Source organism: Elephas maximus, chromosome 11 (assembly GCF_024166365.1).
Source record: "Elephas maximus indicus isolate mEleMax1 chromosome 11, mEleMax1 primary haplotype, whole genome shotgun sequence".
NCBI lineage: Eukaryota > Metazoa > Chordata > Mammalia > Proboscidea > Elephantidae > Elephas > Elephas maximus.
In genome coordinates this window covers 20,072,241-20,094,799 of record NC_064829.1, presented here as the reverse complement: position 1 = coordinate 20,094,799, position 22,559 = coordinate 20,072,241, and the positions used below count along the sequence as shown (strand labels likewise).

The 22,559-nt window shown below is 35.0% G+C and overlaps 1 protein-coding gene across 2 annotated transcripts in view; it reads right to left on the bottom strand.

Annotated features, from left to right (window-relative positions):
- SMCHD1 (structural maintenance of chromosomes flexible hinge domain containing 1) overlaps positions 1–22,559 on the bottom strand; it is a 183,890-nt gene that overhangs the window by 17,654 nt on the left and 143,677 nt on the right. For both annotated transcript variants that reach the window (XM_049901053.1, XM_049901054.1), the window contains 10 exons: positions 21,533–21,620; positions 20,522–20,653; positions 19,296–19,448; positions 12,785–12,911; positions 12,514–12,633; positions 11,337–11,422; positions 10,621–10,743; positions 7,390–7,580; positions 4,073–4,182; positions 3,732–3,802 (listed from right to left, as the gene is read on the bottom strand). In XM_049901053.1, coding sequence (XP_049757010.1) covers positions 3,732–3,802; positions 4,073–4,182; positions 7,390–7,580; positions 10,621–10,743; positions 11,337–11,422; positions 12,514–12,633; positions 12,785–12,911; positions 19,296–19,448; positions 20,522–20,653; positions 21,533–21,620 — 1,201 coding nt within the window. The remainder of the gene's footprint in view (positions 1–3,731; positions 3,803–4,072; positions 4,183–7,389; positions 7,581–10,620; positions 10,744–11,336; positions 11,423–12,513; positions 12,634–12,784; positions 12,912–19,295; positions 19,449–20,521; positions 20,654–21,532; positions 21,621–22,559) is intronic.

The following is a 22,559-nucleotide window of genomic DNA, read 5'->3' as shown; positions in this document are numbered from 1 at the left end:
CTAGAATGACCCCGGAGGTCATGGTCCCCAGACCTTCTGTTAGCCCAAGACAGGAACCATTCCCAAAGCCAACTTTCAGACAGGGATTAGACTGGATTATGGGATAGACAATGACACTGGTGAAGAATGAGCTTTCTGGATCAAGTAGACATGTGAGACTACGTTGGCATCTTTTGTCTGAAGGGGAGATGAGAGGGTAGAGGAGGTCAGAAGCTGGCCGGACAGACATAAAAAGAGAGAGGGAAGGAATGTGCTGTCTCAGTGGGAGAGCAATTAGGAGTACATAGCAAGGTGTTTATAAATTTTTGTATGAGATTCCAACTATATTTGTAAACTTTCACTTAAAGCACCATAAAAATTAAAAAAAAAAAATCACGGAAAAGTGTAAAAAAAAATTTTGCTATCATCAATACAAAAATTATTTCATTCCTAAGAAAAAGATGAATTCCTCCAGAGAAAGTATGTTTGCTTCAATCTCAAATCAAGTACATGTTCAAATTTCTAATTAAACTAACTAGAATCTTCCAATTATTACTGTATTTGTTAATTCTACCCTCAAAATGATTTCGTGTTATAACATTTCTATTCCATAATTCAGGACATAAAAATACTTACCGCTACCAGAATACACTAGCTCTCCATTCTCAACCTCTTTCTAATATGGTCTATTATGATTTACAAGGAACTATTCACAAGAAACATTCATGGAGATGCTAAATACTATTCTCCAATTATTGTGTAATTCTCAATAATCCCACTAATTTTTTGTTGTTGTATGCTGTCGTGTTGATTCTGATTCATAGTGACCCCAGGTGACAGGTAAAACTGCCCCATAGGGTTTTCTTGGGTGCAGTCTTTACAGAAGCAGATGCCAGGTCTTTCTCCTGCAGAGCTGCTGGGGGGTTTGAACTGTCAGCCTTTTGGTTAGCAGTCCAGGCAAATCATTAAGATACCTTTATTATTTCTTCTTAACTAACTCCAAAAAATTTGCTCTGACTGGTTCTAGTTCTGACATGAATTAGTAATGTAACTTGGGACACATCTATTATTTGCTCTGTGCTTAAGGTTTCTCATCTATAAAGTGAGAATAGATGATTTCTAAGGTCCCCATGATTCTAGAATATACTATTTTTATAGATAATGGCTCATATTTTAAACTGGCTTGTTTTCTCTTACATAACTGAAAACAAATATTCTTCCTCGTTTTCAATTGTAATAGTTTACAAATCTGTAATGTTTTCCATACATGTTTATCACATTGCCATTCCCAGGCTCCCAACACCACAACTATTCCATGTAATATTTCTTGTGTATCACAGAACTCAAGACATTGAGGTCTCAGATTCAAAAAGATCTATCCCTTATTGAGATTTCACCATATTCTATGCTCTTCGCTAAGTGCTTTTATATGTATTATTTCAGTTAATCTTTACAATAGCCATCTGAAATGATTGCATTATTAGCTACATCTCATAGAGATGGTGAAACTGAGGCTTAAAGAACTGACTTGCCCAAGGTCATACAGTCAGTAAATGATATTGGGGATAGATGAACACCAGACTCTTGATTCTGATGTCCCTATGTTACTGTCTATGTATTAAAAAATAATTTTAGATAATTCCTCAAATACAATGCTTTTGATTTTATTCTCACTAAATAATGACTTATGAGAATTCCACACTTAACATAGGCAATTTAAAGACAAGCATGTCTTGTCTGTAATTTACCAATCATCCCCGCCTAAAGAAGGAAAAATGTTATTAGAGTAAAACCACGAGAACTTCATACAAGAAAAAAAAATAAAGAAATCCTTAACCAAATGGGAAATAATTCTCCTGTCTTTATGCCTAACTCTACACTAAGTCCTTAAAAGAGATGTCTCATAGCCCCTTGGGCTAGATTTTGCTTTTTGTTTAGTTTTTAAGAGAATTTAAATTGCAGAGACTTATTTTTCAACTTACACCTGGATATTAGATAACTGAAGATAAAAATTCCTCAGAAAAGATTTCCTTTTCTTTTTCCTAAGTATAACATAATATAGAAGGGAAATTCTCTTTAATACATCTACAGTACAGAATACATTCTTCCAATTTTTAAAAATGTACAAAAGTTTATTTTTAAAAAAGGCATCATCTTATACATATTATTTTGCAACTTTTTAATACTACATACTACTTTATTGTACAAATTACTATATAATAGAGTTGTCCAACCCTAACTGATGGACATTTAGACTCTTTCCAAAGTTTCCTGTTATAAATTAACTCTAACATTCTAATGCAAATTATTGGTACATTTATGGGTGCATGTTTATAAGAGAAATTATTTTAATACCTTGTGGTGGTTTAAAGATGGCTGCAAATTTCTGGCTACTCTTTCCATGGAAAATGGAATCTATTACCACCTTCCCACTCCCCCCTTGAATCTGGGCTGGCCAGATTTTGACCAATCAAATGTGGCTATGTATGTTCTGAGGCTGGGAATTAAGAGATCTGCAGCTCTGCCTTCACTACTTGGAATACTCATTTCTGGAACCCAGATGCCATGCTGTGAGGAAGCCCAAGCAGCCACAAGGAGAGGCCCACATGGAGAATGTCTGAGGCCACCAGCCAACAGTCCCAGTTAAACACTTAGCCAGCAGCAGGCAACAACTAGTCAGCATGAAGAGTAAAGAAAAATTAAAGTAGAAACTAATTAGTTTTCAAAATTAAAAGGGTATATACTTCTTAACCCAGGACTTGCCAAGTTGGAAAATAAAACCATTTTTTTTTTATTTCCACTCTTAAGCTGACAAAATGTCCTTAAATAAAAAACGGTCAGTCTCAGGGTTAAGAGCAAATCCAGTGCACTGCCAGTAAAATGTGGCCTCAGGGTAAAAATCAAGTCAAGGATGCTCCTTTGTTAAGACCCCAGAAAGATTTAAGGCACTACCTCCTAGACCTTGTTAAAACAAGCGAACAAAAAAAAAAAAAAAAACACTCATTGCCATCAAGTCAATTCCAACTCATGGCAGCTCTCTAGGACAGAGGAGAGCTGCCCCATAGGGTTTCCAAGGAGCAGCTGGTGGATTCGAACTGCTGACCTTTTGGTTGGCTGACAAAAAGGCTTCTAAAAATCTTAATGGCATTGATTCTGGTAGAGGAGAATAACTCCAGGAGAATCCTGAGTTTCTTGGTCATCTCCAGCTGAATTTCCAGATGGCAGCCTGCACCAACTGCCAGCCATGTGAGTGAGGCATTTTGGAGTTCTCACCATCTTGGCATCAGCCAGCATCATTTAGAGACACCCAAAGAGTTGTGAGAAATAATTAGTTGTTGCTGTTTAAAGCCACTTTTAGAGTGTTTCCTATGTAGCAATAGATAACTGATACATTTATATTGACAAACTGCCCTCCAAAGTGCTATACTAATTTATACTTTCACTGACATTATCTGAGTCCTCTTTTTTCCAATACCCTCATCAATCATAGATAATTGGTTTTAAGTCTTAGACAATTCCATGGTCCAAAAATACCTCCCACTTTAATTTGTATATTGACATTCATATATTTCACCCAATTTTATGTTGTTTATTGATTTGTAGGATTTAAATTGGTTTTGCCAAAGCTACTTAATAATCTGTATTTGTATCATCAAATGGAATGATTTCTATATAAGGGCTCTATGTATTAAATTAAAAGAATACACATTAAAATTGGAGCTACAAATTAAAAAAAGAATTCACATACATACCTCTTTTCTATAATGATTGGCAGCATCCAAATTATCCAAAATAATGGTGTCTCCTAACAGCATACCAAATACTAAAAAAGTCAATAAATGAAATTTTTAAAATTATGAATTTTTTTGGTCATATTAAAATACAATGACATAGCAAATCTTTCTTCGAAAGAATGCTAACATTCATTATAATTTTATCCAACATTTTCCTCTAATAGGAAAAAATAATAAATATAAAGAAATATGAATAAATCTATCCCTTATAAACTAAATAAAACCATAAATGTCCCTAAATCAGTAATGTATAGATCTGGGTCACAAATGTAACATCTGTACCCTATAATATACTTCACCTGTTTCACAATGTTCTACGTTATCTGGAAATGTTAACAGGTCTCGGGCAAAAATTGGATCTCCAATGGGTTTAAAATACAATTTTCCATTTCGTAAATGAGGTAGAGGCCTGAAGGGACAGAAAATTTTAAAGGTATTAAGTAAAATAGATGTAGCTTTTTAATTAAAAGAATGTAGTATGAAAAACATGACTACACTGTATATCATTTTAACCATATAATTCCCCATCCACCACAGGTGATACTGTTTAATGATCAGCTCTTAGAAATGAAAAACAATATTTACCTATAAAAACATCTGCCTGGTTTCGATCTGTACTACTACCCTCAATTAGTCTGTATAATCAATACAATGCAATCAATAATCTGCAGTTAGTCTGACAAGGAGAAAAGCAGGCTCTAAAGCCAGCCTCAAATGGGGATGCAAATGACATAACTGTCTCATGCGGAGCACGGCTCTACAATGAGTAAGGGAAGGGGCAAGGCCAAGTCTGAGACACGTGAGGGGGTACCCAGGCTCCCTCCCTCTCTCCCTCCTACTCAGCAAACAGAATGTGCAGTTGAAGCTCATGGATAACAGTGGAGCTCAAGGGTAAGAACTGATTGGGGGTGTCAGGGCTTTTCCTTTCCACATAGTGTAGCAGAACTAAATCTTGAAGGTAGAGTGCTGGGGGACTCTAGGAGCTAGTAAATTCCAGTTAAGAGGCAGAATACCTAGAACAGAGAGGATTACTTTCTACAGCAAACTTTAGAAATAACTACTTTCTATAGCAAACTTTAGAATTAAATGGCAAATTCATACTTTCCCTAAATCTAAGATTCTTAACCTGTTCTTCAGGGATTATGATGAATACAAAGAGGCTTTCGTGGAGGAAAAGTTCTCCTCTCCAAAAAATAATTACCCTTATCAACACAGAAATCATGACCTACAGGATTTCCCGTGCTGTTTAAAATGGGTACTTCCTAGCAGCTGAGTGGGAGATTTAAGGATCAGACAGATTTGAGTTCAAATTGCAGCTGTTCAGCTATCTATTCGTAGTTTACAAAGTGAAATAATATGTTAATATACCGATGCAGTTGGCTTTTAATATTAGTTCCCATTTTCCTTCAAATCACTACTCCATGCAACTGAAGGCCTTTGCAAAGCTTTGTTTAGGAACCTAGACACATATCTAAATCCCGACTCCAAATAAAGCTGTTCCATATTTTGTTAATGATAATGACATCCTTCCACTTACATAACCTTGATACCCTAAAGTCATTAGGCCTATCATTCTTACATCAGTTGCTAAATTCTATGAATATGACCTCTATGATTCCTCTATGATCCGGGATTCCTAACTGGAGATCACGATCCTCCTAAAATCTATATAAAATTTGGCATATTTGTGATTAAAAAAAATTTTTTTTATTCTGTCTTAGGTGAAAGTTTACACAGCAAATCAAGTTCCCGTATAACAATTTTTATACATACTACTCTGTGACACTGGTTACAATTTTCACAATGTGTCAGCATTCTCATTATTTCCATTCTGTTTGTTCTGTTTCCACTGATGTTGCTTTCCTGCCCCTCCTTGCCTTCTCATTTTTGTTTTCAGGTAAATGTTGACCGTTTGGTCTCATATAGTTGATTGTTTAAGGGAGCACATTACTCACTGGTGATATTGTTTACTTTATAAGCCAATCTATTATTTGGCTGAAAGGTGACCTCCGGGAGTAGCTTCAGTTCCAAGTTCAAAGGGTATCCTAGGGTGACAGCCTGGGGAGTTCCTCTAGTCTCTACTGGTCCAGCAAGTCTGGCCTTTTTTTAGGAATCTGAATTTTGTTTTACATTTTTCTCCCATTCTATCCGGGACCTCCTATCGTGTCCCTGGTCAGAATGATCCATAGTGGTAGCCAGGCATCACCTAGTTCTTCTGGTCTCAGGCTAGAAGAGGCTGTGGTTCATGTGGGCTTTTAGTCCTACAGACAAGTTTCTTCTTCGAGTCTTTGATTTCCTTTATTCTCTTTTGCTCCAGACAAGTAGAGACCAATAGTTGGAACTTAGATGGGCGCTTGCAAGCTTTTAAGACCCCAGATGCTACTCATTAAACTAGGACATAGAACATCATCTTTATCAAATATTATGCCACTGACTGAGCTGTCCCTTGAGACTATGGTATTTGATAAGTCTTTTTTTTTAAGGGAGAATATTTACAACTTTTATCAGATTCTTAAAGGGATCCCAGAGCCCCTCTGATTTAATCTATCTCCATGTCTACCAATACCCTAATTCAGGCTTTTATTATCTTGAACCTGGTATTGCTCCAAGAGTGTCGTAACACATGTCCCTGCCTCCAGTCTCCCCCTTTCTTCAAATCTCCCTTACACAGAGCTGCCAGAATCTTTCAGATGCACAGCATAATAGCTTTAGTGATCACATACAAACTGATTCATAAGTAAAAATGTATATTCATATTTAGTATATTTAGTATGACATTTAAAAAGCTTCCGAACTGTCAACTCATTTACCAGTCTTATTTTTCATAATTCTCTTATAAACCTCTAATGTGCTGTTGACAAACTATCTCCTATTCCCTAAGCATGTTTTACCACCTCTATGCTTCTTCTCACGCTGCTTTCTTTACCTGGAATGTCCTTAATCCTTTCTCTGAACACTTCAAGATCCTAGTCAATTATTACCTCTGCCATTAAGTTGTCCTTCATCCTACCCTTCCTTCATTAACTTAAATTTATTATCACTCTCTCCTCCGAGTTCTGAAAGCACTCTTTCATTACCTCTTACAGAACTGAACACATTTTAACTTGTTCACAGTTATTTATGTTCAAGCTGTATTTCCTTCTTTACATATTAGGTTTAAGTACAAAATCAGCATTACCATGCATTCACCTCAACTCCTAGCAAAGGGTCTTACAACATTTACAAGGATCCAATTAATATGTATAAACTAAATGTATTTTGTCATATATCATTATGATATAATTTAATATCAAGCAGTACTATCAGAACTATGCGTTGCAAAGGCCAAAGATTTGCTTTGGATTTGTGTATGTGCTTGTGTGTGTGTTCATATGTCTCATATATAAATAACATTAATCTGCAGACTAAATATGGTCAGCATATGTCAGCAAATGCACTGCAATTTTAACTCTCATGAAGTATGCACATTTATGATGAAAGCAAGAATAATTTAGGTCATGTGAGTCACTTCTCAGATTGCTTTAGTTTTTTTTTTTTTTAGAGAAACCGTTTTTAAATTCAGGGCTTTGGTAAGAAAACATAGTTCAGAAAAATAATCACTCTAATGTTTTCTAACCTTTTCCAATCTGGAAGAGTCTTCTTATAAATAGAATCAAGGGGCAACACCTGCTGACGGCCTTGCGTTTCATCATAGATGCGACGTGCAGCATCAGTGGTCAGGGTCACGACACAGTCCATGTCACTTGCCAGATGCCAAGAAATAACCATTGCAGCTCTATCGTCTTCAATTTGCGCTAGGTGTGCAATCTATAACCCATTCAAAAAACCAAGTAAAAATGGTTCAAATAAATGTATAAAAATCTGATATTAAATATTTTAAAAGCCCAAGTTTTAAATGCAAAAACACTCTTCTAAGGCACTTAGATTAATTAAAAAGGAAAAAAAAAATTGTCAGGTGGTAAAAACTTACAGGCTTAAACATATTCAACTGTAATATTCTGTTGTTAAATTCTGGAAATATTGTTTCACAGATTATGTTCTAGTAAATTTGCAAATAAGCAAATAAAAATATTTGCAATGTTATCAGTTAAAGACGCACATCTTTTCACACTTTAATATCTCTACATTTGGGATATGACTTAATTGATAAAATACTCATAAAATATATTAAACAATATACACATAAAATAATCAATGGTGTTTTAAGATTCAACTGAACATACAGTTCCACAGCATTTTAAGTAGATATTTTAATACTACAGTACTTCTTTCAAAAAACAAATCTAAATGTCACAATAAGAATAGTTTTTTCTGCTTAAAGGGTCATGCCTTTGGAGCTTAGGATAAACCATCACTCTCCTATTTAGAAATACTTGCCTTCAGTCACAGACATTCCTGGTCAAAGTTCCACAAGGTTGGAATATTGTGGCCAATTTCAAAACCTCTTTCCTCACGCTGGTATGGTCACGTTTACCCTTATTCTTACCTGATCTGGTAGCAAAAACCTGCCCTAGCAATGAGAATGTCGTGTGTCACTGTTAGAAACATCGTAATTTCTACATCTGTATTCCAATTCTCTAGAAGTTAGTGGAAGAAAGGTAAGAAAACAGACATGCAAACTAGTTCATGTAAATGAAGTTGAAAATAATGTTCTAGCCAGTGCAGAAGGATTAGTGGTGGTAAGCAAATTAAGTGACCTCATTTTACATGTGACCCTAAGTGCTATGACAGGTATCTGTTTGGTAGTTGCTCACACACACCTCAATCTCCTAACTGGAATCACTATTTCTAAGTGAAGACCGGCCTGAAAGCTCTCACTAGACTTCTTAACACTACACTTACCCCTTAAACTTTCAGGTGATTCAAGTATATAAAATCCTGTTTTTTCAAAAATCTAATCCTGAAATATGAACGCACATCTTGTTTCTATTTACAGATTAAATACAATGCTCTGCTTCTCTGACTACATTTCCAGCTTTACTGAGGCTACTCTAGCCAGTTTTATGAATGTTACTAATTCTTTCTCATTGTGGGCATGGCTAACGATGGCACTTGAAAAAAAAAAAAAGATAGGATTTCAAGATATTTGGAATCAAGGAGGAAAAAACTAAAGCATCCAAGTGTGTTAAAACTAAAATAGTATAAGGTCTGGGGGAAAATCTCCATTCATCCCTCATTATATTCCAGGATTATTCTAATTTTAAGATAAATGTCACAACAGATTTTTTAAAAGTAAGCCAGAAGAAATTAAGAATGACTTGGAGGAAGTAGAAAAGTTTTTTTTGTGTGTGGGTTAGGGGAGGCTTAACTTCCGAAGGGGTAGAAGAAAAACACTATAAAATGAGATTTCGAAGATTGCCCCCAGATTTTCAAGTCATGCAATAAGAAATATTTGGACAGGAATCTTAAAATATATTTTTCCTGCTAACATTTATTTTATATTCTGGTAAAAATCTTACACGTCAAGCAGGACTTCTGTACTGACGAAACACTTAAATGTGATGTTAGTGTCAGTATCTGAAATTAGACTATCTAGAAATATCTACATGTTCTGAATCATAAGAATGTTTCTTTCTAGAAATTGGTTCTGAGGAATAATACTCTAAGATATTATATACTTGTATCTTGTTTTCTCATTTATGATTTTACATTCTTAATTTTTCAATTTGTGGATTTTAAGTTTGGATAATAATATTACATGGTTTTGGTCATAAACACTTCTGTAATTTTAGAGTAACCACTACCCCCTATTTTGTGTGGGGTCCCTTGTAAAGCTAGAGAGCAGTACACAATGAAACTAAGATGAACTATGGAGTCCAAAAGACCTTCGTTTACAATTAAGCTCTACCTCGTATTAATTATATTAACAAGTTATTTAAGTTCTTTGAACTTCAGTTTCCTCATCTATAAACTAGGAACACTACAAATATTGAGAGCGTGGTTGCGAAAGCAGAATGACGTACGTACACGATAAAGCACGGGGATAAAGAGCAGACTCTGGAGTGAGGCTGCCTAGGTTGGAATCCTGGCTCTCCTTGGTAGCCATGTAACCTCAAACAACCTATTTAATGTTCTTGAATCTTAGTTTTAATTTCCTCAACTTTAACATGGGGGTAAAAGCAGAAACCATAGAAGCACATTAAATGGAAAAGTTTAACAAATTAAGTACATGTACATATATTACAAACCTTAACACCATTAAAAACTGAAGGTATGAGGAGAAAAGCAGAAGATGACAAAACATGGGAGAAAGAAGAACTAAGACCTGGCTAAAGGATTTACCAATAGTTGCAAAAAGATATTCCAAATCAGAAAAATATAAAATGAAATGGTTATGACAGAATAATGACAGGATAAGAATGAACATACAACTCACTCGACAATAGGCAAAACCAAAGGCGGAAAAGACAAAAGGAGGAAGAATGGCACTCTGCCTTGGCAGAGATATGTATAAAGTTTTTTGTTTATTTATTATTTAAGTTCTAGTGTATATCAGAATTCTCTAACAACATGAGACTTAGATCTTGGAAAAATTCTGATCTTTCTCTTCTGTTGTCTCACTTAAGATGAGGTACCTGTAAAAGTTCTGGCTGCTACGAAGCCACGAGACAGGAGAGCATCTCTAAGGGGACAACAAGCCTTAAATTAACACACATTAACTCAACTTCTGCACAGCCCTCAACGGTGATAAGAATTAGGGAATTAATAATGCGTTTTACTTTAACTCCGGCCAAACTGACACTTTATTATAACTCCATTTTTCAACAATGCAGGGTTTACACACATACACACACACAAAAAAAAACAAAATAAAACGTACTGTTTCTTAAAAAGCTCAAACACAAACCTTTCCCAAAACATCTGCACTGCCTTTGGTATAGTTTGGAAGAGTACATGATCTTCTAGGTTTTTTCCTTAGCTCTTCCTGTTCTGTCACCTTTCTTTTCAAAAGTGCTTCAATATGTGTCATCTGTAATTTATAAAGAAAAATTAACTATAAAGCCAATTACTCTTGTAATCGCAGTCCACAAAGACAGCTGAGGAAAATAATTTGGAAAACTCAGGAACATAAAGTTAATAATAAGTAGACATTATTTTAAAAGACTATTATTATAGTAATACAAAGCTTCCACCTCACCGAATTTTTTATCTGGGTTAAGAAATACTACCTATAACGGCAGTTTTCTTTGAAACTGAGTTATACATATAAAAGGATGTAAGCTAAAGAAAATCCATATTGCTTTTTCGTTCATTATCTTATCTTCTTTGCCACCATATACACTAGTTATTACTTCCGAAACCTCTTCAATCCAGTATTCAAGCTGGAGTATTTGTAACTGCATTTATTAGTGCCATTACATTAAAAACACAAACTAAGTTTTTGAAAACAGCGGTCTATCATTTTGTTAGTCCTTGACTGTCTAGTAAGTGACTGGACTACAACTCAAAGTCTTTGTACTCAAAACCAAGAGTGCCCATAATTCCTAATAAAACATGAATTATAAAGAAGTTCCTGACTAGAATTTAACAAAGAAATCTTTCCTGTATACTTGGACACTGTACCTGTTGTGTTGTAGGAACGTCAATATTATGTGCTTTTAGCTCATTTCGCAGTTGGGCCTCTTTTAATTTTGCTTCTTCAACTTGGCCTAAAACACAGAACAAAAAACAACCATCAAGTTCTGATGGGAAATATTTAATTTTTATTCCCTTTTGTTTTTTTTTAATGCTTGATGCTAAAATGATAGTTGACTATTTTAGAAATTCAAAATTAAACTAAAAATCTAAAAGTTCAATTCTAATATACAAAAAAGAGGAGTAAAACAATGCAGCTAAGGAGGACATTATGATATTCTACTGTAATCTGAATGATCGTGGATCCATCATTTGACTCAATCCACACAATGACGTACAGATGTAATTGCATTCGATTGTTCTCAGAACTAAATTAACGCTTTATAAAAACAATTGTCGGTGTTATTCAAATGATGCTTCATTACACTATTTAGCTCCTATTATTCTCTAAGTGCCCTTGACCTTGGACAAATACACAAAAGTGAAGACTTTCTATGCTGCTTAAATGACTAAGATTTTAGCTGTGTAATTAAAACAAAATGAAAAAAAAAAAACCAACAAATGAATAGATGATAGAGCACAATTCAGCAAATGCTCTGTGTTAGCTGTATACAAACATTATTAAAAATTACAGCAAAACATTACGTGTACTGACTCGAGTATAAGTTACAGACATCAGTTTCAGTAGGTGCTGACCTGAACACCTCCACAGCAGGACATAATGCATATATTTTAAGTAAAATGCATACGCCCCATGACCAAAATAAAATTACGTTACACGTCACTCCCTTAGTGATACTTTCATTCAGTTGCTTTTGCCAGAATCTGGAGTTAGATATAAATGTTATTATTGTTATGCTGAAAGACTTTAAAAGACCTAAATATTCCACAGATTCAGATTTCTAACTAACAGAAAACCTCACAGTTTTGTAAGTAAGCAGGATAAAGTGTAGTTAAAATGAAGGAATATGTTGTCTTTAAAATTATCAAATGACAAATAATATAACCATCATTACTATCTTTCGGCAGTGATCATCTGCAGTGAATTTAGAGCCTAGGAAAGCAAGTAAGAGCAGTTTCTAAATACATTTTGTTTCAATCTTAACCTTCCACCTCACCATCCAACACATAACCTCTTGCTGCCTTTGGATACAAAATGACTTACATTTCATCTCATCAAGAAGCTGTTTGCTGGCTTCAAATAAACTCCGATACATAATGATAGACTTAGATAACTGGTCCTTCTCTTTTGTAAGTGCCGCCATTTGTTGTTGCTTCTTCACATCTGAGAAAAAACCCAGAGTTTAAACAATTTAAAAATTGTGATTTCCTCCAAAATATAACATGATTGGCTAATAAACACCATGTGAACAGAAAGCAGAACAAGGTTATCTGAAGTAATACATCAGACTTTAATAATTTGTCTAAAAACTTACCATTGTAAAACATGAACTGCAAGATATATGGTTCTAAAGTTCTTGATAAAGCTGGTAGCCGCGGCTCAAACACAATAAAATATTCAGTGCTATCCCTCCCAGGACTATTTTCTGCCAGCACTAGGCTCTGAACCACAAAAAAAAAAAAAAAAAAAAACCATATAAAAGGATATTTTTCAATGTACAAATATTACATATCTCATTGTGCTCTACTTTCAAATAAGTGGTAAGTTTTAAAGGCAAAAGCCATTGACCCTTAAGATTCATTATAACATCCCCTACCACCAACTGAGATATAAAATACAACTTATTTTTTTTTAACCTTCTGTTGTTGTTTTGAATGCCAAATTATCTTATCAATAAACAGCTTGTGCAAAAATGATATATACTAGAAAATTACAACAAAAAGTATATTCTCTTTGGAACCAGAATGGCCACTTTTATCTCCTAGAGCTACAAAATCTTCTTGATTCCAACCTTGAAGCTGAAGCAGTATGAAATAGCTGACAGCCTGTAAGTTATAAAACTAATCACAAAGAAATGCCTAAAGCCCACTGCTGAGTTTCAATTACACCTGTTGCCATGGAACTAGGCCCACCAAGTCCCTGGTGACAGAGCAAGAGGTCCTGAAAGGCTCTAAAAATTTGTTTTTAAAGAACTGTATTTTCTTCATTAATACACACAAAAAACTTCTGATATATCTTAGTTTAAGACTGTAACATATAACTAGTAAATGAGGGAAATATAAATACTTATATCCCCAATGATTTTATTCGCAGTCCTACGGGAAATAACAGACCCTAGCTATTTTGATTTTTTGGCTACAATGGAACAATTTACAAATAGAAAAGTAAAATAAAAAAATTCTAAATTGACAGAACACTGTAAAATAATAAAATTATCAATTACAGCTAACAATTTTTCCCAAAGAGAATAAAAGCCCCCATTTAACCAATCGCTAATCCCATTTACTCTAAAAATTATTTTCAACTTATTTACATAAATGTAAAGACATATAAAATAGAATACTGTTTGCATTTTGAAAACAGCATGCCCTTTATACTTCAGCAATTGCGTACAGCATTCAATTTGATGTATTGGTCAATACATGTGAATACATATAGAAAACAATTTGAAAAATTTATGCACTACACAATAATATCCACACACTGGGTAAAGAACATTTAGGTTGTTTAAAAGAAAAATTTTTAAGCAATTTATTTACAATACAGCAAAGAAAATATCTTTGAATGCTTCTTTGTAAATCTGTTTTCAGTGATGGATAATGAGAAACATAATGACTAGCTAAAAGTTTATTTTAATAGGTAGTATCAAATTTCCTTTCAGAAGCTGTATCAATTTATCCTCTCACCACCAGTGTATGGAAGTGCCCTATTCCCTTGATGCTAACACTTAATATCAATCATGTATTTTTTTTGTACAGAGATGAACTACAAAACAGAGAGTCCTTATTGTTCTAGATAGCATTTCTCTAACTGATATTAAGTTCATGCTTATTATGTTTATTGGTCATTTGTACTTTCTCTTCTATTAATTACCTGTTTGTATCATTGACTGGCAGGATGTTCTCTAGGTTTGAAAAATATGATTAATATATTAATCCTCTATTGCAAATACTGCAATATTTCTCCAATCTATCACTTCTAAAAAAGTACTTTAATTTGACCTATTTTTTAAAAATAATTTTTATTGTGCTTTAAGTGAAAGTTTACAAATCAAGTCAGTCTCTCACACAAAAACCCATATGTACCTTGCTACACACTTCCAATTACTCTCCCCCTAATGAGACATCCCGCTCTCTCCCTCCACTCTCTCTTTTTGTGTCCATTTCGCCAGCTTCTAAGCTCCTCCCCCCTCTCATCTCCCAAGAAGCTCACTCCTCACCAGCATCCCTCTCTAATCCATTGTTGAGTCCAATCCATGTCTGCAGAGTTGGCTTCGGGAATGGTTCCTGTTCTGGGCCAACAGAAGGTCTGGGCCATGACCACCGGGGTCCTTCCAGTCTCAATCAGACCATTAAGTCTGGTCTTATAAGAATTTGGGGTCTACATCCCACTGCTCTCCTGCTCCCTCAGGGGTTCTCTGTTGTGCTCCCTGTCAGGGCAGTCATCAGTTGTAGCCAGGCACCATCTAGTTCTCCTGGTCTCAGGATGATGTAGTTGCTGGTTCGTGTGGCCCTTTCTGTCTCTTGGGCTTGTAATCGCCTTGTGTCCTTGGTGTTCTTCATTCTTCTTTGATCCCGGTGGGTTGAGACCAATTGATGCATCTTAGATGGCTGCTTGCTAGTGTTTAAGACCCCAGACGCCACTCTTCAAAGTGGGATGCAGAATGTTTTCTTAGCAGATTTTATTATGCCAATTGACTTAGATGTCCCCTGAAACCATGGTCCCCAGACCCCTGCCCCTGCTACGCTGGCCTTTGAAGCATTCAGTTTATTCAGGAAACTTCTTTGCTTTTGGTTTAGTCCAATTGTGCTGACCTCCCCTGTATTGTGTGCTGTCTTTCCCTTCACCTAAAGTAGTTCTTATCTACTATCTGATAAGTGAATGCCCCCTCCCACCCTCCCTCCTCTCGTAACCACAAAAGAATGTTTTCTTCTCAGTTTAAACTATTTCTCAAGTTCTTATAATAGTGGTCTTATACAATATTTGTCCCTTTGCAACTGACTAATTTCACTCAGCATAATGCCTTCCAGGTTCCTCCATGTTATGAAATGTTTCAGATTCCTCACTGTTCTTTATCGATGTGTAGTATTCCATTGTGTGAATATACCATAATTTATTTATCCATTCATCTGTTGATGGGCACCTTGGTTGCTTCCATCTTTTTGCTATTATAAACAGTGCTGCAATAAACATGGGTGTGCATATATCTGTTTGTGTAAAGGCTCTTATTTCTCTAGGATACATTCCAAGGAGTGGGATTGCTGGATCTTATGGTAGTTCTATTTCTAGCTTTTTAAGGAAGCGCCAAATCGATTTCCAAAGTGGTTGCACCATTTTACATTCCCACCAGCACTTTTTTTTTTATTACAGAATCATAATGAATCTCCACAATCCATCACTCAGTGTCAACAATTATCAACACATTGTCATCGTTCTTTCAATTCTGTTTAAGATACGTTTATGGTATATAACTTTCTGGTACATAAAGTTTAACTTTTAATGTAGTTAAATATAAAGCCTCTTCTTTGTGTCTTCTTTAAGGAAGCCTTTCCTACCCCAAAGTTTTATAATTTTTAATTCTTGCAAACATTAATTGTATTCTGGGCCAGTGTTCCCTGTTGCTGTTGTCAGGTGCCGCTGGGTCAGTTCCAACTCATAGCGACCCTATATACAAGAGAACAAAATGCTGCCTGGTTTTGTGCCGTCCTCACAATCTTTGTTATGCTTGAGCCCACTGTTGCAGTCACTGTGTCAATCCATCTTGTTGAAGGTCTTCCTCTTTTTGACTGACCCTCTCCTTTACCAAGCATGATGTCCTTCTCCAGTAACTGGTCCCTCCTTATAACATGTCCAAAGTACATGAGACAAAGTTTCACCATCCTCACTTCTAAGAACATTCTGGCTGTACTTCTTCCAGGACAGATTTGTTTGTTCTTCTGGCAGTCCATGGTGTATTCAATATTCTTTGCCAACACCATAATTCAAAGGTGTTGATTCTTCTTCAGCCTTCCTTCTTCATTGTCTAGCTTTTGCATGCATATGAGGTGATTGAAAATGACATGGCTTGGATCTAGGTGCACCTTAGTCCTCAAGGTGACATCTTTGCTTTTTAATACTTTAAGAGGTCTCTTGCAGAAGATTTGCCCAATGCAATACGTCATCTGATTTTTTGATTGCTACTTCCGTGGGCATCGACTGTAGACCCAAGTAAAATGAAATCCTTGACAACTTCAATCTTTTCTCTGTTTATTGTGATGTTGCTTATTGGTCCAGATGTGAGGATTTCATTTCTTCTTTGTGGTGTAATCCATACTGAAGGGTGCAGTCTTTGATCTTCATCAGTAAGTGCTTCAGTCCTCTTCGATTTCAGGAAGCAAGGTGGTGCCATCATCTGTGTTATCACAGGTAGTTAATGAGTTTTCTTGCAATCCTGATGCTGCCTTCTTCTTCATAAAGTCTGGTTTCCTAGATTATTTGTCAGCATACAGACTGAATAATTATGGTGAAAGGTACAACCCTGAAGCACATGTTTTCTGATTTTACACCACTCAGTAGCCCCTTGTTCTGTTTGAACGAATGACTCTTGGTATAAGTACAGGTTCCTTATGAGCACAATTAAGTATTCTAGAATTCCCATTCTTTCCTAAGCTTCCCTAATGTTTAATAATTACCTAAGTCTTTGTTAAAAATCAAATTCCAGAGTCTTAGCCCAATATGTAGGGCAGGAGCCAAGCAGGACTTGGGAGTTTGAGGCTTATTCAGTGTGCTATTAGGGACCTCTAGTGGTTAGAGGAAATTCATATGCATTAAATGGAGCTATATACAGGGCTGCTGGAAATAGCTTAAGTCATTGTCCTAATCTCCAAAATGTGTACACCAGGGTTAGCAGTTTCAAATGCCTATGGAAAGGGGGGCAAGGAAACAAACACATAAAGTGGGGCAGGTGTATTCTCCCAATAGAAATCCTTTTTTTTTTATGTTAAACATTATCTCCTCTGTACTACCCCTCTCCCCACATGACTTCAATTAGCTAATTTTTGTTAGGGTACAAGAACATTGCACTTTACTCTCCATTATAAGAAAAATAAAACAAGTGTGAATAAAGGTGGCAACTGACAATTGTCCTTAATGTCAAAAGATGAAAGGAGGTGACAGGGTGTGGCTACTGGAAGATGGGGCACCATCTGAGAGGGGCAGTCCCCGCTTGGTCCCTGCACACTGCTGCCCAGAAGAAAAACTTCGCCCTGTATTGCCAGAGTTTTAGATTTCTTCCAATAAATTAGAAATGCAGATTTTTATGTAAAAACTCCAGAACTTTAAATGTTAGAAACTAATTAAAATAAAAATCCTGTACTGGTTGGTTATTGCCACACTAACCGACACATTTGCAGGGCGGTGTAGCCACAGGCTCCCAATGTGCACCCAGTGTTATAAAAACCACGTGAAGTGCACAATGGGTCAGATACAAGGATGAATCATGACAACAACAGAAGACAAGGAAAGGGGCCATTTCATATTTGTTGGTAAAGGAAAAATTATTCAATAACTGATACCAGGAAATAAATACATATATAAAATTCATCTCAACTGTATTTGATTAAAAAAAAAAAAAGCCAAATTAAAATCTAGACAAAGATTAAAATCATAAGGAATACTAGAGGTGGCACTGTAAATATAAGCCTTTTGCCCATATAAACAGAGCTAAAAGTCTAAAAAATAATGATTATATACAAAAAAGTATTAATATCTTCGATATATAATTTAGAAGAAAACAATGAATACTGAAAAAAAAAGTCAACAAACTTACAAAGATAAAAAACATGAAAAATGTTCAACCTTACTAGTAAGAAAATACTTTTTAAAGTATAGGAAGTTGGTTAGAATATTAAAAACTGTTACTATCCAATATCGGTAATATCATGAGGATGGACATGTATTTCTGGTAGGCAATGTAAATGGAAGGGCAATTGGCAATAATGATCAAAAGCCTTAAATGTGCATGCCGCGTGTGCAACCAATTCTACTTGTAGCAACTTCTTAAAAAAAAAAAAAAAAAAACAGATCTATGGAAAGAATGTACACAGAAGAAGGCTGACGGAAGTACTGTTGATAGGAACAAATCAATTCTGAGTATTAACACAATGATGTAGGCTTATACTTACTGATGAAGAACTAGTCCTAAGATACATTAAGCAACAGAAGAAGTTTTTAAAACAGTATAGCTCTATTATATCAATGAAACTAATGAAATTTTACACACATACCATGCATATAAATCACATGCACACACAGTATGCATGAAGTGTTAGTACATATAAAGAAAAGTCTGGAAGGGTACAGACTAAGTTGATAATCATACTCATCTCTAAAGACTGGTACAACGATTATTTTTGGAAGTTCTTGCACTGTACTTTTTTATACAAGTAAAACTAGTTCTACTCTGAGAAAAAAAGAATAAAAAACAGCTTTATTAGATTTTTCTAGATATGTTTATGTTTTACCTGGGCTATGTTTTATGTTTCTATACACCAAAATGCAGATTTTCAACGAAACATAAATATCATACTGCCACTGAAGCCCATAAATCACTGGAATCACAGAAAGTTGCCTAGCACTCAGTGGGAAAAAGGGGACCTTGCTAATGGCAATAATGAACATGAGTTTAATGTGCAATAGCTTAGAGTGAAATCACAATACATTTTGGCTGACTATCCAATTTACTGCTATAATTAGAACATTTCATTACTATACATACAAAAGAACATCTCAATATGGTGGGTCACAATACTACAGAAATTTTATCTACCAAAAAGGTATAAATTTACCGTGATTTCAGCTGAACCATTCACAAAGGGAAATTCGAGTGTTTTAACTTTCCCAGTAAAAAGCGGTACATCTGTATCCTCCTCACTGGAACTTTTAATAGTAGCTATTACCGTGCCAACCAAATCAATTCCAGTATGATTGCTGTATTCATCCTTAAAGTAAACAATGGTAAAAAAATGGAAGATTAAACCCAGAGACTATGTAAATCCCAAACATTAAATTATCTTGACCCTTCTTAATCCAAGCCCAGAATTCAGTTCTAAGTGCTCCACAGGCAGGAAATGGTCTCAAAAAGCATAAGAGAATCCAAGACTTACATCTAATACAATGATGCTTAACTTTCTAAATTACAAGGACCCTCATTTTTAAATTTTACCTTATTATGTGCTTTTAACATTTACTGATGTGAAAAATAATCATAAAAAGATACTATGAATTTATAACACTTTAAAAGTACTTTATTAACTTCAACAGCATCTGTATACATTTGAAAAGCAACAGTACCTATATGTGTGAAATATCTTGTACTCTTCAGACAATGTTTGGTGCATATATGGACTCAAAGACCCCGTGCAGTAAATCTACGGCATACTGTTTTACCCCACTAAGAGGTCTGGGGAAGAGGAGGATCACTCACTTGTCTAAAACAGGAAAATACGTTGTTTGAAAGGAGTTCAAGTATCCCACCAGCCAACCTTTCCACAAAGATGAAGTCCTACTGCTGCCTTATATATTTTTCTTAATATTCTCAGCAGCTCTGTTGCTGCTTACTTTCCAGGTAATCAGCAGCCTCGAGGAGCTGTGATTTTCTTATTAACTATGATCAGTCATCAAAGCAGATCTCTTAAAAAATAAATAATGACCTCCTTCCATCCATTCAGTGAACTGGACACAGAGGAATCAATTTAGTCCACACACGCTTACAATACATACATGAAGCAGGGAGGTAAACGTATGTTTCTATATCTTGAGTCAGTTCTTCTTAGTACGTTTGGATTTATTTTATGTATAATGTTATACATTCTATATTTATATAAAGAATTTTAATTTTATAAATAGTTAATCTGCACAAATTTGCCTTATAACCTTAAATTGAATAATCAAGATCTACTGTATAATGATTTTTTTTTTTTTTTTTTTTTACTGTATAATGATTATTTTGCACACCAAAATTATAATAATTTCTCTTGTTAACCTTATAGTTTTGGAAGAAAATAAACAATACCGTGATATTGAGACGTAAATCTCTGACCAAGGTTCTACTGGCAACTGAGCGAACATTAGAAACAGCTGGTGTAGCTGGTTGGATTTCGGGAACTAACTTCACAGGTTGATTAGGAAGGACATCAACTATAACCTTACAAAACAAAAGACGTGTTCTCATTAACAACTATTGATACTTCAGTACAAGCAGTCCCTGACGTATGATGAGGTTGTGTTCCGATGGCTCTGTCGTAAGTTGATTCTGACATAAGTCAAATACCTCCTTTTCTTTTTTCCCGATTATTATTGCCTTTTATTATCAGTATCTTTAAAAATCCGATCTTTATTTGTCTTTGGGGGTTTGAGACATTACATATAAACTTACAGATACATACATACATACTACTAATGATAAAATGTACCAAAAAAAAAAAAAACCCCAACAGTCGTAAGAGCAGTTTGTTGTAACTAGAATACTTCCTAAATTGGGGACACCTGTACTTAAGACGAAAAGAAAAAATAATGATGGCATATACTAAATGAAATGAAATGAAATGTTACCGTCTAAATTTTATTTCCATTAATCTCTTAAAAGTGCCAATTTATTTGAAAAACTTCAGGTCAAAAAATGCCTCAGATTAATTTTTTAATGTTTAAAATCATCTAAGAACAAACTTTAGAGACTTTAAAAAATACAGGTAATTGTATGTTAAGAGAAAACTACCTTAAACTTCACTACCCAGAATTCCAATAGCTGAAATGTTAATTTAAAAATTTCCGAGTATGATTACTTTGAACAACCTTCCCATGATATGCACCAAAGTACTTACTAATTGAGCCTTCAATAAAAAGAGCCAGGGAAAGAGATTTCTTTATCAGGTCAAATTACTGAATGTAATTTAAATATATTTCATTCTAATTTTCCTGACAATTACATTATTTATACTTCACATCCAATAATCAATTCACTTTCAAACAAAAATATTCATAAAAATGTAAAGTTAACTGTGGTATATAAAGAGAATAAGCAAACCTGTTCACTGTAGAGAGTAACTATTTTATCCACCATAAAACCAAACTGGATACAATATGTCCCCACTTTGTTAGGAATTACTTTATCCCTAAATTAAAAAGAAAATAAGATTGTTGACAGTTTTTAAATAAAGGAAGAAAGAATTCAAAGCACCAACATTTATGTTCCTTTCACAAAAAGTAAATGAGTAAGAAGAGTTACTATTACTACAACCAGCTTCATTCATTCAACAACATTTCTTGTGTGCCAGGCTTAATCCCAGGTCCCTCTTACCTGCACATCCTTTCAGAAAACATCTAGAACAAAGGCTCTGGGTATGGTAAAAATTCAATGAACAGGAATATAACATTGAGAAAATAGTAAATGCAAAAAATTCTGAGTTACATGTTAAGTGAATTTTGCTTCACTTTTAAATTATACATTTCCAACCAATAGTTGAATATTTCAGCATTATCGGACATTCTGCTGACCTTTTATTTTTCATTCCATTTTCCATTCAAGTACTATTCTAAGTATTTGAATTTACATATAAAAGGCACTTACTATGATTTAATTATCAATGAAGAACTCAGTACCTAATAAGAGAAAAACTTTTTTTTTTAATAAGAGATACACTTCCTAGCCTGTTTTGGTTACACATAAACACAATGAAAATACAAATGACGTTCTACAGCATACCTTGCCTGTTATGTGCTCACGGTCTCTAAGGTGGCTTTTGCATGTCATTCAGTCTCAAAAACTGGCACCATGTAGTAGAAAAAACACAGGCTTTGTACACATGCTGGAATTGTAATCCCAGCACTGTAACATATATGCAACCTTGGAGAAAACTAACCTTTCCCTAAGCCACATTTACGCCAAGAGGATAAACAGGGTCCAAAACAGGATGGAGAACCAGGGAGGTGAGTTTCACGTTTAAGGCTGCTTTAATCCTTGGACAGGTGGATCTAAAGCAGACAGACTCCCAAGGGAAACACAACCCTGCTGTGACTCATCCCAATCTCTGAATCTGATCTGAGGTGATTCC